At 48.3% G+C, this 16,978-nt stretch overlaps 1 protein-coding gene across 3 annotated transcripts in view; it reads right to left on the minus strand.

Annotated features, from left to right (window-relative positions):
• Positions 1-16,978, minus strand: part of ZNF395 (zinc finger protein 395) — a 41,977-nt gene that overhangs the window by 10,927 nt on the left and 14,072 nt on the right. For all 3 annotated transcript variants that reach the window (XM_050948841.1, XM_050948842.1, XM_050948840.1), the window contains exons 2-6: positions 16,148-16,405; positions 8,252-8,511; positions 6,226-6,338; positions 1,440-1,675; positions 486-586 (exon numbers count right to left, since the gene is read on the minus strand). In XM_050948841.1, the coding sequence (XP_050804798.1) occupies positions 486-586; positions 1,440-1,675; positions 6,226-6,338; positions 8,252-8,511; positions 16,148-16,396 (959 nt within the window). In that variant the 5' untranslated portion in view covers positions 16,397-16,405. The remainder of the gene's footprint in view (positions 1-485; positions 587-1,439; positions 1,676-6,225; positions 6,339-8,251; positions 8,512-16,147; positions 16,406-16,978) is intronic.

A 16,978-nucleotide genomic window follows, 5' to 3' on the forward strand; every position in this document is an offset into this window, starting at 1 on the left:
AGCAGCAGATTTAGTGGAGATCTAGTGCAGCAGCAAATCCTTTGGCATCTGCTCTAAGTGCTGGTGACAGATACTCTGCATCCACAGCTCTGGAGACTGACGTGCTTTTACCCACCAAGCAGCCGCAGTGTGCTAGCCCTGCCCCAAAGGGATTCCTCTTCAGAGGTGAGAGAGAAGTTCATTCCCCAGGACCCCTTCAATCCTTGGCCTCATTGCAGAGACTTCTGACACAGAGATAACAATGACGGTGGCTTTGGTGACAAGGATAACTGGTGGGCACTGGACTGAGAACCTCCAAACTCATTTCACACAGGCCAGGGCAGTACCAGTTTGACACCCAATACATCCTCAATTGGGAGACTATGTCCTGCCAAAGCTATTCCACCTTTTAATTCTGTAAGCCTGTGAAATTCCCTATTCCTTCTGCCCCCAGCTCCCCCGGCCCTGCTTGGGTTCTGCAGATTAATGGCCATTCAAGGTCTTACCCAAGGTGCTGGGTCTTGATGTGACGCTTGATCCCGACAATGGATCGCAGGACTTTTCCACAGTTTGGCCACAGGCACTTGTACATCACCTTCACTGAATTCTAGCAGAAAGACAGCCCCATGTCACAGAAAGGTTACTCCCCAGCCCAGCTCCGAAGGGACAGAAACAGCCCCAGAGAATTAAGATTCACTCAGGATCACTGAAAACAGGATCCACGATGCTGCCATTTTGTCCCACCCACCCCACACACAATCCTGGGCTTCCCTGGCCCTCTCAAGGTGCCAGTCCACAGAGGTGCCAAGTTTCAGGCAGACACAAGACAGACTCTGGTTGTCTGGATTTACATCCCACTTCCATCCTGCCCATTTCTCCCTCTTGCTCCTCTTTCTCTTGCCCTAAAGCTTACATCAAAGCTGCCTGTTGCCCATACATTCCTTCTCCCCTCCCTCTGGCCCCTTTGATGATCAATGTGCCTGCTCCACCTGGCCCATGTAGACAGAGAGGGGAACTGAGTGGAGAAAGAGCTCCCTGCGTGGAACGGAGCACTCCCCTGACCTGCCCCAGCTCCCTACTCTGGCCATAGCTATCAGGTAGAGTGGGAAATACTGCTGAAGGACAGGAGCGAATGGGAGCAAGGAGCACTCTGGAGTCACTAGCAGGATCTGGGGAGATGGCAAGCGACTGACCCTTGGGCTACTGTCTCTTCTTCCCTGCCAATGCCCTTTGTATCCCTGGAGTCTCTTCCCTTCTCCCATCCCTAGCTCCCCTTCTGCTCTGGGATTTCAGGGTGAAGCTTGCCAAGGGTTAATAAGAGGCACTTTGCTTCTGGTCTCTCCTGCTAGCTTCAGAGACAGGTGAAACTTACAAACACCTTGTCAGTTTCACTGGGCAGTGCAGATCCCATGACTGAGCGTTCACAGCAAAGTTCCCCCTGCCCCTCCTGCCCTCGGTACCTTTCTCTTTCTTGGGGCAGGCTCATCGAGAAGAAAAGGATCTGAGTCTGTCTCAAAGCCGTCATCAGCCTGAGGGGAGCTCAAGGCCTCGCTCGAGTACTTGGGGCTGGCTTCAGGATGCGGGGGTGATGGGGTGGAGATGTCGCTCCCGCCACTCCAGTGCCCGCTGGTGGTGCTGCTGCCGCTGTCTGACACGTCGCCACTCTCCTTCCATGAGTCGCAGGCAGCCTGGGAAGCTGAGCCAGGGGAAAGAGGAGAAGGGAACAGACATTAAAACCAATAGGCACAAACATAGCTCCTGCCTGCGGGATGCGGTAGCTCTGCTCCCAGCCCCCTGCCCCTCTCCAGTCGGTCTTTCAATTACCTCCATCTTGACCAATACCCAGGATTGAATCATGGACCTCTGGAGCTACAAGCATCCATCCTTCCAACTCGACCAAGCGCCAGGCCCTGTAACACTCACATCCTCTGTGGATCAGGCACGGTGGGGAGACACATAATGTACTTTCCCCGGGGTTACGTCACCACTAAGGATGGTGTAGATGCAATCAGAACACAGATCTTTGGCCCAAAACTTAAACCACAGGCCTCAGGATCAAAACAACATGTGTAACATTTACCTTCTCCCCACTGCACAGGACTGCAAGCCAGGAGCCCTGGATTTTATAACCAGCTCTATCAACAATTCACTGCGTGGCCCTGTGCCTCCCTCTGCCTTTGCGTCTCCTTCTGTAAAATGCAGTTAATGCTGCCTGCCTCACAGGATTTCTTTAATCACCGTCGTAAAGCGTTTTGAAAGCCCTGGATGGAAGATTTCAGAGAAGAGCAGAGAATCTTCCTCCTCCTCCTCCAATAGTCCTGCAGCTACAGGTTCTAGCCAGGATGGCAACAGAAGGGCTGAAATATCACGATAAAGCTTCTCTCACATCATCACTGGCCCAGCCAGAACTGGGAATCTGGTTTGGCATGGAGATTTACTCCCCCAGGAACCAAACGGCTCCACTGACCTGAAGACAAACTGTTCCCCAGATGGCTGATTATATCATAGAACACCAAGGTTGGAAGGGACCTCAGAAGGTCATCTAGTCCAACAGACTAATCCCCAGGCAGATTTTTGCCCCAGATCCCTAAACAGCCCCCTCAAGGATTGAGCTCACAACCCTGGGTTTAGCAGGCCAATGCTCAAACCACTGAGCTATCCCTCCCTCCAATGGACTCTTGCAGTGTCTTTTTCAGCTACGGACATGGAGGCTGCTGGGCTGTTCAGTGAAACACAGCTGCTCTCTAGGGGAATGCACATTATAATGCAGGACACTGGCTCAGCTTCCCTGCATGCACTCTCCACGAAAGAGCTTAGCTGTGCCTTTAGTGAGGGACGGTCTGAATGCAAGTTCATTTATTTCGCTTTAAGCCGTTTTCTGTTTCCAAGCGTTCTGGGCAGGGCTGTGGCAGAGACTCTCAGGCCTAGCCCCTCGAGGGCTTGCCTCTTGCTAGTTAGAGCCAAGTCCGCGCGCAGAGAGTGAGCCACTGGCCGGACATGCACATTTCCCAGAGCTGCAGACGCCTATTTTTAACCACCTACATCCACTTGACTACTTGGGAATGGAGCCACTGCTAAAAAAAGGCGCCGACCACTCAGTGCTCCCATGCCCATGGCTCTCAGAATAGGTCTTGCCGCTCTATCATACATGGCAGTTGCGGGCAGGGTTATGCTATTCTCTCTCGAGGAATGTATATGGCCTCCCAGCTTGGCCAGCTGTTCAGGAAGACCCGCATTAAAGCAGCTGTCCCAAAGCACCCTGCTCACTGAGCCCCATGGCTTCTGAACAGCCAGCACTCCTGGTGCAGACTCTTTTGGAAAGCCAGTCCCCCCCACCCACCACCCTAATTCTCAGTTGGTTCATCCCAATGTGCTAGGCCTGATAATTAGAACAAACAATTCTGAATAAATAAGAGGAGGAGGGTCCAGCCTGAAGAGCTGTCTACCAATTAAAACTGGGGTTCCCTGCACTCCTAATTCAGGCTTTCCGGGAGGAATTCAATACATTACACTACACTATCCTCCCTGTCCGCGGGCTGCTCGTGAGACCCAGACTCACTTATGCAGGGATTTGTATCAAAAGCCCAGTAAAGGTCCCTCTGCAGGAGATACCCCAGTACATGCACCGCTGCTGTCCCATACACACCATGGGACACTTCTGCAGAAGGGCCGTGTCCCTGGCGTTTTTCCCCTTTGTAATATTATAAGAGAGATCCGGACCTCACGTTCTCCTAACAGACACCAGCATGAGCGAGGTCAGAACCGGCCCCTGCGCGTTCCTCTGAAGTAGGGAGAGGCTTAAAAATGTTACTTTACAAAACTTTTGGATAAAAAATATGAAAAAACAAAATTAACAAACCAAGTAGGGATATTTCAAATAAAAGCCGGTCCTTGTACAATAAAATGCCTTTCAGTCATAGACCATATTTCACAGACCTGGAACCTAGGGCACAGAGGGTTGGTTCTGTGACTTGTCTAAGGAGCTGGTTATTAGACCCAAATCTAATCAAGAAGCTACCAGCTGTCAGCTGCCAGTATCCTGGATCCTTCTCTGTCAGGATGGGCCAGGGCATGGGTCAGACAGAGCACCTGGTAGATGTCCTCCTCCCGCTCCCTGACAGGGGAATTCCAGTCAGTCAGCTGGCTGCACCTTTCTGCTGTATTTGACTGACTTGTCATTTATCACCAAAGACTCTTCTCAAGTTGCGAGGGTGCCTGGAAACACTTGAAAATGGCTCAAGTCCATCCCCTCAGACTGAGCTCACAGGGTCGTCAAGACTCCTCCAACCCCACCCCTGCAGTCTCAATCCTCTCCCTCATTTTATTCCAGGTCTACAGGATGCTGTTGGGAAAATGCAGGCTGAATGCCAGGTGTCCGCAGACACCACTCAGACCTACAGCCAATGCAATCGGCACCATCTCCCAGCACTTAGCTACAATCAGCGGCTGGATGGAAAGCAGCAGGCTCGAACTGAGCCCTGGCAAGACTATGGCGATGCTGGGAGGAAGAGGGAAGCACTTAAAGAACTTGCTTCCTCTACTTCAAGGGCACCTGCTCTCATATTGTTACGGCTGTCCCCAGCCTTGCGTCCTTTGAGTGTCTTCTGCTCAGCGGGAGCCCGAAATAGCCACGGCAGCAAACACTTCCCATATCCATCTCTGACGGGCCAGAAGATCATATCCCACCCTACCGGACACAGCCTGGCAGCGTCCATGCTAACCATACATGCGGGACCTTCAGGCTCCATCACTGCCACTCCTTAGATCTAGGAATGACAACTGGAAGAGCTCCAGCTAATACAAGCCATGTGCTTAGTAACAAAGGTCGCCATGAAGAACCTGCCACACCAACTCCCCACAAATATGGAGCTAAGTTTCAAGGCCTCTGTCCTGATATTCCAACCCCCTCATGAGACTGGCCCTATCACCCTGGGAGATTGCTCTCCCTCAGCAGGCAGGTTGTCCCATGACAGCTACATGCCACTGGAGCAATGTAACTGTTGACTTGCACCATGTTTACACGAGGAGCACTTTACCAACAGAGGTACATGCCTACTCCCGATTAGCCACATAGCAGAGGGGACATGGATTTTATTCGGATAATCGAGAGGGCAGAAGCCATTTGGCCGTTCACCAGCAGATTCACGCCCCTCCACCCCCACCCCATGGTGTGGGGCTCATCCTCCTCTTCCTCACTGTCCTGGCCAGGAGTCTCTGCTCTTCCCTGCCAAGGCTACAGGCTTTCCTGCACCTGGTCCCTGCAGAGATTGGGTGCCACCAGCCCTTTGGAAGCTCTGCTGTCACAGCCCACACTCACTCACTCTCATGACAGCGGGGTGGCAGAGGGCTCCCCACACTACCACAGGAACCATTCAGCAGCAGCATGACCTCCCCCATGGCTGGGGTCTTCTCTTGCTCCTCCTCCTCACAGTCCTGGCTGGGGTCTGTGCGCTCTTATCCAAACCTCCACTGAATTCCTTCCTTGTCCCCCAGCATCAGGTAGCTGAGGGGCAAGGAAGGGCTTCGGATAATGCAGAGGTTCAGACAACAGGGTTTCAGGTACATGGCGGCATACTGAACTCTACTGCCACAGCGCTCCCAGTATGGACGCAGCCTCTACCAGCAAAGCTGCGCTTTTACCAGCCTGGTTTATTCCAGCTGCCCCAAACCAGGGAAAGACAGTCTGCTACAACAAGTGCATCGACACGAGGGGCTTCTGCTGGCACAGCTACGTCGGTCAGAGCACACCCCTCACCAACACAGCCAGGCAGGCAGAGTTCTGTATGTACCCACAGCCGTCAAGCCCCCACCGATAATTCCTTCACCAGCACATAGACAGAGAACATCTCCAACCACATTCTCGATCTGGAGAGACATTAGAATGGATCAGATGACTAACGTCCAGCCCAATGGCTTATCCACTGCAGCACATGGCCTCTCTAGGTACCTGACCCCAAACGCTGGCTCCAGACTGCAGCAGAGTTTTATGGCGAAGGTGACATCACCAGCAGAGAGCATGCTGGGACATCAGAGAGTGCAACAAGATGGAAGTGGCAGTTGGACAGCTATCTGCTCACATTGCACTTGGGGCTCCGGTTACCTGGGAAAACGTATTGTTTGAAGTGAGCAGTTTTCCCCTCCTTCTTCAGGGGTACCACAAAAGCAATTCAACTCAGCCTCTGGTTGCTGAAATACAGAGGCAGGCAGGTTTGGGACCCCAGTGTCCAGCTGCACAATCCGACTCACCTGGCATGCTGCTTTCGCGGCTGGGCGGGCTCTGCACCACAGGGCTGCAGGACAAGCTGGTCAGCACCATAGCTGCCATCATCTCGTCCATTTCCACAGCAGCATCGGACTTTCTGCACCAGAAGACAGAGAAACATTAAAGACTTCAGTGGGGGAGGGGAAGGCAGATATTCAGGAGACAAGGCGAGGACTCGATGTCAAAGACCCCCTACAATCAAAAGGGCAACTGCAGCAAACACAGAGGCCAAAGGCGTTACACTCAGGGCTGATTGGACCCACAGGGGTCTAATGATAATTGGTTACGTTTTCATACCTCCTTCCTTTCCACAAGATCCCAGCATGCCTTCCTGTGTATAGAAAGCACATCACTCATGCGAGAGCCTTATGCTGATGGCTGGGGTGAGGACTGGGGAGCAAAATACTACCCACTGCATCTGCCCCGGCAGAAAGGTAGCTTCTGGCAATGAGACAGGAGACCCTCAAGAGAAGATGTTTCCTTGGCACTGCTCTTTAACAGCAGCTGCAGCTTCTCAGTGGCCTGGTCCTAAGCTCTCCATCTCTGCTAGGACTCGTCCCCCACCCACCTGCCACAGCAAGCCTGAGGATCTCTACTCAGTCTGTTCCCCATCTGGAGTCAGGCCCAGAGTCTGAGAGGAATTTAGATGCCTAAAGATGCCAAGCGGCATCAAGTGGGATTTTCAAAAGTGCCTCCCACTGCATCTTTAAATCCCTTTAAAAATCCAGCCCTGCGTCCCAGGTGTGTGTCCCTCCCTCCACCAAAACCCCAGCAAAGCGAGCACATGGGGACACTGCCGATTCACAGCATGAGCAATGCTGCTGCTCTAAGACTCGTGTTTATGCAAGGACCACTGCAGCACAGACCAGGCTCGAGAGAGACTTTTGTATTTAACAATTTAAGTGGAAGTTGACATTGAGGATTATTGTAGGTGCATGTGAACAGTGGCTCTGGGGGTAAGAACTACTCCACAGAACGACTAGGTCCTCTGTTTAAATTCTCATGCATTTACACAACCTCTGTAGCAACATGCTGCCCCTAGCACCACACAGAAGCCAGGGTTCAGAAAACAATCCAGCTGTCTCCAGTTAGCTGCAGCTAACTTCCTCTGCCTCCAAATGGTTTCCTTGGAACTCACCCATGCAAGCGCTGATCAGACCTGAACCTGCTTAGCTTCCCAATCCTAAAGTGTTCACATACTGAGGCTGCATGTCTCACCACATCTCTTTTTCCCTGTGACCTCTCCCTACTCTGCTGTCCCAGGCCAAACAGAACCGGAGCAATTTCTAAACTTGCCACGAGGGAAGTTTGCTTTAGCAGAGAACATTTTTTTTCTCCTAAACCACCATAAAAAAATCCTCTTAATCCTAAATTCAACAGCACTCTGGATAATCCACCCTTTGGAGAGGCTGACACAGAACGTCACAATGACGTGGTCTCATCCCGTGTACAAACAAGGCAGAGGTGGGAGATGGTTCATTTCTCATCATACACTGAAACAAACAGCATTTTTACTGCTCTGGGTAAACAAACACACAAGGACCATTCTAGAATTAGCGCCTGTGCTTTATTTTGAGCTTCCAGTGCAATCTTAACAGCTTCTCTGCAGACTCCTGATAGATTTTTACTATGCCCATGGACCCTCCCAAACCACGGGACTCTGATTCTATTTTAGCCATAGTGACCATGAGCAGAACCAGAATTCAGCATCTCACATTTTATGTTGCCATGTGCAACTGTTTCCATAAATATGCTTTATACTATAGGATTCTAGGGCATTTTATAAACTATACACAGGGATCATTTCACCCACACATGGAAATGCAGCCACCTCTGGAGTAGAATCCAGCGCCATTTAACAACTTTCAGCAACACTACATACTAGTTTAGAACAGAAAGAGAGGAGGGATTCTGTAAGTTACCAGTGCACATGCCCAGCTATTGAACCAGCCAAGATGAAACAGAATCAGTCTCCAAAGCTAAAAGTGCCAACCAGTCGAGGACACATACCTTTTAGGTACATCAATATTCCTAGAAACCGATCTCTGAACTGATCCAGTGGCAGGGCTCTGGTCCATCGCAGTGGCAGGGCTATGGTCCATCGGAAGAGTAGGGGGCGGCGATCTTTGCATCTTAGCCAGTCTCACGTCCTCTGTCTTCCAGCAGGTGTGCACTCCCTGCTCCAGGAGCAGCACCTGCACCTCGTCGTTCAGTTGATTGTGCTGCTCTACCAGGCCAGCACACTCCTGCCCATTATAGGTGACGTAAACCTATGTGAGGACAAGTCATAGCTGGTCAGGGTTACTTTCCATCCTTTAACAAAATCCAGCCAAAGCTCACCTGCTCTGTCTCTGGGCCCCCTCCTGTACAAGGCCCCGATTGCAAGGATTCTATCACTGGGAATGCCATGAAGTCAGGGTTTTTCTATCCACCAGTTCAGCACCTCTATTCTGCACCACTACACTAAGTGAAACAGTATTAGCAACCTCAGGATTTTCTCCATTTGCCTGTTAGGACCCAAGGGGTCATCCCCCTCATATGTGGTCATGGCTAATACAACAGTGCTGCAGCATGGTATCACTCCATGTGATCAGCAGCGTAACACAGGGACTCCCCAGGGGGGTAAATACAAAGGTGGTGGCATTCCTCAGAGCCCCTGTGGAATAAAGAAGAACTGGAATGCTCCCACCGAACCCAATGGAAGTTTTGTTGATTTGAATGGGAGGAAAATTGGGCCCTGGCAGGTCAGATTTCAGCCAAATTTGTAGTTGTTGCAATAACTACATTTTATAAAACTTATCAGCAACATTCCCATGAAAAAAAAAAAAGTTCAACATTTCAGTACTGTGCTGGAGCATGAGACCAGGAAAGGAAAACAGACTAGAAACAAATATGAAACTGACGAGGCTGCTTTCAGTTGCCAGACTGAGCGAAACCTAAAATGTAAGACCAGCAGAAATGCTGAAAGTAAGTCCGATTTCTTTACTTCTCCATTTCAACTTTTGAAGATGTTACTAGAAACAAGGGAGAGGATTTAATTAAAAAAGGATTTTCAACTTGAACAAGGTCCCTTTAAACTCAGCTGGGCAAAGGGCTGCGGATACAGTGTAAAACACAACTTCCAAGAGATTTACAATGAAATTGTCTGAATCCCTTCATTTCAAGCATAGAAACATTGTAAGGACCAAGCTTGTATGTGTACATTATATGGCTCCATACACACACACACATCACTGCCCTCTACTTGTTGCACTCAGAACTGCTCAGCTGTCTGTCAGGCCATATAAAAACAGCCCTACTGGGTCAGACCAAAGGTCCATCTAGCCCAGTATCCGGTCTTCTGACAGTGGACAGTGCCAGGTGCCCCAGAGGGAATAAACAAACCAGATAATCATCAAGTAATCCATTTCTTGTTGCCCATTCCCAGCTTCTGGCAAACAGAGGCTAGGGACACCATTCCTGCCCATCCTGGCTAATAGCCACTGATGGACCTATCCTCCATGAATGTATCTAGTTCTTTTTTTAACCCTGTTATGGTATTGGCCTTCACAACATCCTCTGGCAAGGAGTGCCACAGGTTGATTGTTTATATATTGCTAAAAGGAGATTCTCGATTAGCTCAAGTATCAGGGGGAGCCTGAGCCTTTAGGGTATCTAACCCTTATTATTACCAAGAAGTAGTTCCAACTGGCCATGTTATTCAACATATCAGTGACAACCATGCTGTCCTACAAGGGCATGGATTTTTCATAATGCAAAGCCAAACTTCAGTAAAAAACGGATAGAGTGAACAGCTGGTGCATTCAGTACAGAAACACACAGAAAAGTAAGTGGAGGATATAATGCTCGAAGAGACTCCTTAGCAGGGATGGTGGCAACTGCCCCTTTAACAGTCAGAGCAGGACTGCAGGAGTGTGGAAACCCTGCCCCTCTCCCCTGCCCCATTTACAGGGTGGCATTCTTGTAGAACCTCCACTATACAACCCCAGAGCAAAATTCATGGCAGGCATAAATGGGCACAACTGCATGGAAGTCAATGGAGTTGTACCTGCTTAGGCCAGCAATAAATTTGACCCTTGAGGCCTAATTTCTGGGGAGGGGGATTATTCTTCCCAGAACGCCCCCTCCCCCACACCTAGAATAAACAGAAATGAAATTTTGCCTCTGCAAGTTGGAGGGGATGCCGGCACCGAGGAAGGAAAACATACTCTAGCCACCCCTATCAACTATCCTCTTAAATGACTGTGCTTTGACCGCCTAAGCAACACAGTAAAAACATTCCTCCCCAAAAGGAAAGGAACCAGCCCCATCATCTCCCTACGTCACATCCTTGGGTTCCCCTTATCATTATTTGCATTACGATAGCCATCAGGGTCCATTGCACTAGGTGAACAGAGCCATGAAGTACTAAGACGGATCCTACCCCAAACAGCTTACAATGGGGGGTTATGACAAGACATAGGAGGTGGATGAAACAAAAAGACAGGCAAGGGAGAAAGGAGGTTTCCTTGATTAAAAGCGTCAAATCCTCTGAGGAATGGGACTGATCAGCCATCTAAGGAAAGGGAGAAAGGAAAACCCAAGAGCTGAGACTTTTCTTCATTTGCATGGGTGGACAAAGCCAATGCAATATGCATCCTCCTTTGCAAGACAGGCAGAGTCTGGCAAAGAAGAGCTTTCATTCATGTCATGACTGGTCCCCATTCTCAGCTTCTCCACAGAGGAAAGCAGAGGAAATTTTCAAACTCTTCCTCTTTCTCTCAAAGTCACCCAATGACCTACTAGGCTGCTTCTCTCCCTGACTTCTAAGAGTCTATTTTTATTAAGGTAAAACACATCTGTGCTGAAGTATACCACACTTGTGTAGGTTAGCGTTCATAGTTATTTATATGGACATGCACTCCTATACCTAATTATCAGAGGTGATGTGTGGACAGGTCTGTATATGATGGATACATAAATGCACAGTGCTTTAGGCAGAGAGAAAATGTCTTAACTGACACTGGATGCAGAAACCGAAGTAGAGAGGGGATGTGATTTGCCCAAACTCAAAGAAAGCAGCTGCAGCAGTGTGGGGATTAGGATGAAGGAGCTCCTGACCACTATGCTCTGCTTCTCTCCAAGAGTTTCTTTGCAGATAAGAAGGAATGAGGCTCCATAATGAACTAGACCAGCAGGCTCCCCAGACCTAGACAAGTATTGAGCAGCAGAACATGTACGCTCTAGCATCTGCTGAAGCTGAAAAGCAACCAAACACAAAAAAGTCATCTGTCACTGGTATGTAAATACAGCACCCCACTCCCAGTGACTATTTTTATGCTGCTTCTAGTGTGAAGAACAAAAAAGCCCAATACTGATGTGTACTGGAGAAAACAGCCCTCACTGTCGCGTGTTTAAAAAAGGTAGAGCAAAAGGAATCTGGCTTCTCTGTAAGCTTGTAGGAGAGTTCTGTGTGCAAGCCACAAAAAATATATATCTATCAAACGAGGACCTCATTGGGCACTTTGTTTTAAGAGATCTGCCTTAAATATGTTTTAGTTCTCTAGGCAGAACTCAGGGGCCCTGGTGGCACATCAGCAGCTGCCCTGCTCCATTCTGACAGCCACACTGTAAGACCTTTTACTATTACTCCCTGTCAGGATAGTTAAGCACTGGAACAAGTTGCCTAAGGAAGTTCGGGAATCTCCATCACTGGAGGTTTTTAAGAACAGGTCAGACAAACACCTGTCAGGGATGGTCTAGAATCATACTTAGTCCTGCCATGAATGCAGGGGATTGGACTACGTGACCTATCGAGGTCCCTTCCAGTCCTACATTTCTATGATTCTGTGAACAGTGATCATTCCAATGCCACTGAAAGCAGATCCAGTGCTCTGCAAAGCACCCTGCCCCTAAGAGCGTGCAATCTACTGCATTGACCCTCCAAGGGCCTCCATCCCACTAAGCACAACCAGGACACAGGAACATCAGAATGGCCCTACTGGGTCAGACCAAAGGTGCATCTAGCCCCGTACCCTGTCTTCTGACAGTGGCCAATGCCAGGTGCCTCAGAGGGAATGAACAGAACAGGTCGTCATCTAGTGATCCATCCCCTGTCGCTCATTCCGAGATTCTGGCAAACAGAGGCTAAGGACACTATCCCTGCCCATCCTGGCTAATAGCCATTGATGGACCTATCCTCCATCAATTTATCTAGTTCTTTTTTTAACCATGTTATGGTCTTGGCCTTCACAACATCCTCTGGCAAGGAGTTCCACAGGTTGACAGTGCATTGTATGAAGAAATACTGCCTTTTATTTGTTTTAAACCTGCTGCCTATTAATTTCATCTGGTGACCCCTTGTTCTTATGTTATGAGAAGTAGTAAACAACACTTCCTTATCTACTTTCTCCACACTAGTCACGATTTTATAGACCTCAATCATATCTCGCCTTAGCCGTCTCTTTTCCTAGCTGAGAAGTCTGAGTCTTATTAATCTCTCCTCAGATGGAAGCCGTTCCATACCCCTAATCATTTTTCTTGCCCTATTCTGAACTTTTTCCAATTCCAATGGATCTTTTTTGAGATGGGGCAACCACATCTGCACACAGTATTCAAGATATGGGAATACCATGGATTGATATAGAAGCAACATGATATTTTCTGTCCTATTATCCATCCCTTATTTAATGATGCCCAACATTCTGTTCGCTTTTTCGACTGCCACTGCACACTGAGTGGATATTTTCAGAGAACTATCCACAATGAGTCCAAGATCTCTTTCTTGAGTGGTAACAGCTAATGTAGACCCCAACATTTTATATGTGTAGTTGGGATTATGCTTTCCAATGTGCATTACTTTGCATTTATCAACATGAAATTTCATCTGTCATTTTGTTGCCAAGTCACACAGTTTTGAAAGATCTTTTTGTAGCTCTTCGCAGTCTGCCTGGGTCTTAACTATCTTTAGCAATTTTGTATCATCTGCGAATTTTGCCACATTATTGTTTACCCCTTTTTCCAGATCATTTATGAATATGTTGAATAGGACTGGTCCCAAAACAGACCCCTGGAGGATACCAACTATTTATCTCTCTCCATTATGAAAACTGACCATTTATACCTATCCTTTGTTTCCTATCTTCTAACCAGTTACCAATCCATGAGAGGACCTTCTCTCTTATCCCGTGGCAGCTTACTTTGCTTAAGAGTATTTGGTGAGGGACTTGTCAAAGGCTTTCTGAACATCTAAGTACACTATATCCACTGGATCCCCTTGGTCCACATGCGTCTTGACCCTGCTCAAAGAATTCTAGTAGATTGGTGAGGCATGATTTCCCTTTACTAAAATCATGTTGACTCTTCCTCAACAAATTATGTTCATCTATATGTCTGACAATATTGTTCTTTATTATCTATCCTCCAGTAATCTGGTACAGAAGCGGATTTAAATGATAGGATACAGACTACAGTTAGTAGTTCTGCAATTTCACATTTGAGTTCCTGCAGAACTCTTGGGTGGTACCATCTGGTCCTGGTGACTTCTTGCTATTTAATTTATCAATTTGTTCCATAACATCCTCCAATGACACCTCAATCTGGGACAGTTCCTCAGATCTATCACCTAAAAAGAATGGCTCAGGTTTGGGAATCTCCCTCATGTTCTCAGATGTAAAGACCACTGAAAATAATTAATTTAGTTTCTCCACAATGGCCTTATCGTCCTTGAGTGCTCCTTTAGCATCTCGATCTTCCAATGGCCCCACAGGTTGTTTAGCAGGCTTCCTACTTCTGATGTACTTAAAAAAAAAAAAATCTTATTACTTTTTGAATCTTTGGCTAACTGTTCCTCAAATTCTTTTTTGGCCTTCCTAATTGTATTTTTACACTTCATCTGCCAGCATTTATGCTCCTTTCTATTTTTCTCACTAGGATTTAACTTCCACTTTTTAAAGGATGACTTTTTGCCTCTCACTGCTTCTTTTACTTTGCTTAGCCACGGTGGCTGTTTTTTGGTTCTCTTACTATGTTTTTTAATTTGGGGAATACATTTAAGTTGAGCCTCTATTATGGTGTCTTCAAAAAGTTTCCACACGGCTTGCAGAGATTTCACTTTTGTAGCTGTAACCTTTAATTTCTGTTTAACTAACCTCATTTTTGTGTAGCTCCCCTTTCTGATATTAAATGCTACAGTGTTGGACCACTGTAGTGTTTTCCCCACCGCAGGGACATTAAATTTAATTATATTATGGCCACTATTACCAAGTGGTCCAGCTGTATTCACCTCTTGGACCAGATCCTGTGCTCAAATTAGGACTAAATCAAGAACTGCCTCTCCTCTGGTGGGTTCCAGGACCAGTTGCACCAAGAAGCAGTCATTTAAGGTGTCAAGAAACTTTATCTCTGCATCCCGTGCTGAGGTGACACGTACCCAGTCAATATGGGGATAATTGAAATCCCCCATTATTATTGAGTTTTTTATTTTAATAGCGTCTCTAATCTCCCTGAGCTTTTCACAGTCACTATCACCATCCTGGTCAGGTGGTTGGTAATATAACCCTACTGCTATATTCTTATTATTAGAGCATGGAATTTCTGTCCATAGAGATTCTATGGTACAGTTTGATACATTTACGACTTTTACTTCATTTGATTCTACACTTCAGGGTGGAGGGTACTCAGCCTGGGCAGGGCAAGATGCTCCAGAGCTGTGCTTCCTCCTTATCCAAGAGAGACAAGGAAGACAGGTCTGTGACCCTGGCTCTTACAGGACGGGATTCAGAGATAAAGTTTCTTGGCACCTTAAATGACTGCTTCTTGGCACAGCTAGTCCTGGGACCCACCAGAGGAGAGGCAATTCTTGATTTAGTCCTAAGTGGAACAGAGGATCTGGTCCAAGAGGTGAATATAGCCGGACCACTTGGCTACAAAAAGAAGCCAGTTAGTACCCACTGAGCTGCTGATGGAGATGCGTGTTCACTGGGAACTCGCTAAACTCATTCCACACTGGCTACCCAACAGCTAGCAGATGCTAATGACTCAGTGATTACAAAGCGAGGCCAGATTCGAGCCAGCAACTCAATTGTAATCCCAGAACTAATGCAGTCAGACACTTTGATCCCATTTCCCACCCCCTGAACCACTGAGGGCATGTCTTCACTGCAGAGATAGCCTCGTCCTGGTGGAGCGTCCCCCCTGCAAAGCCCTACCTGTGTCAGATCCATGCAGTTGCATCCACAATGGTGCTGTACTAGCCCATGTACTGGGCTGGATTTTCTAACAAGATATCCCATGGATCTCACTGGTGCATTAAACTGGGCCAACCCTATGAATTCATTCACCTATTGTGGTAGAACTTGTCTGTCCTTCCTGGGCTCCCGTGCGAGAGTGCCCCGATGGGTCTTACTGGGAACACACCACAGCGTTACCAGAATGCTGGTCACAGCTTCTGGCCAACTGGCAGCATGGGAAATGGATTTCTTGACCTGCGGCACCTCTGTCCAAATGCTATGGAGGTACAGCAGAACTGGAGCAGGCAAGGAGGGTGAGGGTGAGGGAGCTAAGACCCAGTGCCGAATAAGGGAGGTGTTCAACAAGTACAGCCCGAGTGACATCGTGGGATAAGACTGGAGGACTAACAGCAACCTGGCAAGCCCATGTTTTCACTGCATAGAGGGTGGGCTGCCAGGCTGGAAAGTGAAATGCTAGCTGAAGCCTAACCCACCGTCAGCGATGCCTGCTCGCTTGTGCTTAGAGCACCCTCAGGCCGGGGTCAGAGGTTCTTCTGTGTGGATGGAAGAGGGAGGGTAACATCTGGGCTACAGCCCAGGCTAGCTCTGCAGTGAAGCCAGACCCACAGAGGACTACATCCAGGTTCAAGGGATTAACACTGCTTGTCAGCACTGTACAAACAGCCTCCTTACGTACTCTTTGTCCTGGGTGGAGCTGTAAGCGGTTCTGGTTTGGGAAGCTGGGCATCATGCTGCTCTCCTCTCCCTGCTCCTTGCACCGAACACCCTCATATGAAGCCAGGTGGGAAGACACTCTGCTGAGCTCCGCCTGCAACGTGGGGATTTGGGCCGTCCCCAGCATCCTGTCTGCCAAGGAGCTGGGCGTGGAAACACGGGCACCCAGCAGGGAGCGCTTCCCCAGGCGCCTGGACAGCACGCTCGCCATCTTGACACACTGTAAAGGACAAACAGACAGGTGCTATTACCTCCAGCGCAAAACACAAACTGCTCTGCATCTGGAGTGCTGGTGAAAGGTACTGGGCTAAGAGTGCCCCTGAGCTCTTCTAGCAGCAATGTCTAGGGCTGGGAGTCAGGAGGCCTCATTTCCATGACTGGTTCTGATGGGATTCTCACTGAGCCCCTCTGAACACATCCCAGCCTCTCTGTGCTTCAGTCTCCCCATTTGTAAAATGGAGGTAACACCACTGACCACACGCCAAATGGAAAGTGCTTTGAGACCTTTGGCTGGAAGGAACAACGCCTCCACACAAGACACTCACCACAGCTCATCATTTTTCACAGCCTTTTGAAAAAAAAAATCACATCCCACCTCCTCGCTATTATTTCTCAACCTCTACATTGAGCCTGGACTGACTTTGCTTCCCTGCCCTCCTGCACACAGTGGAAAGTGGTCCCATGGTTAGAGCACAGAGTGGATAACAATCAAGTATTCTGGGGGGAAAAAAAAATCAGATTTATTTATGTAAACCAAGTTTGTTTTTTTTTTTAAAAAAAACCTTATTTAATA

This window comes from Gopherus flavomarginatus, chromosome 4 (assembly GCF_025201925.1).
Source record: "Gopherus flavomarginatus isolate rGopFla2 chromosome 4, rGopFla2.mat.asm, whole genome shotgun sequence".
NCBI lineage: Eukaryota > Metazoa > Chordata > Testudines > Testudinidae > Gopherus > Gopherus flavomarginatus.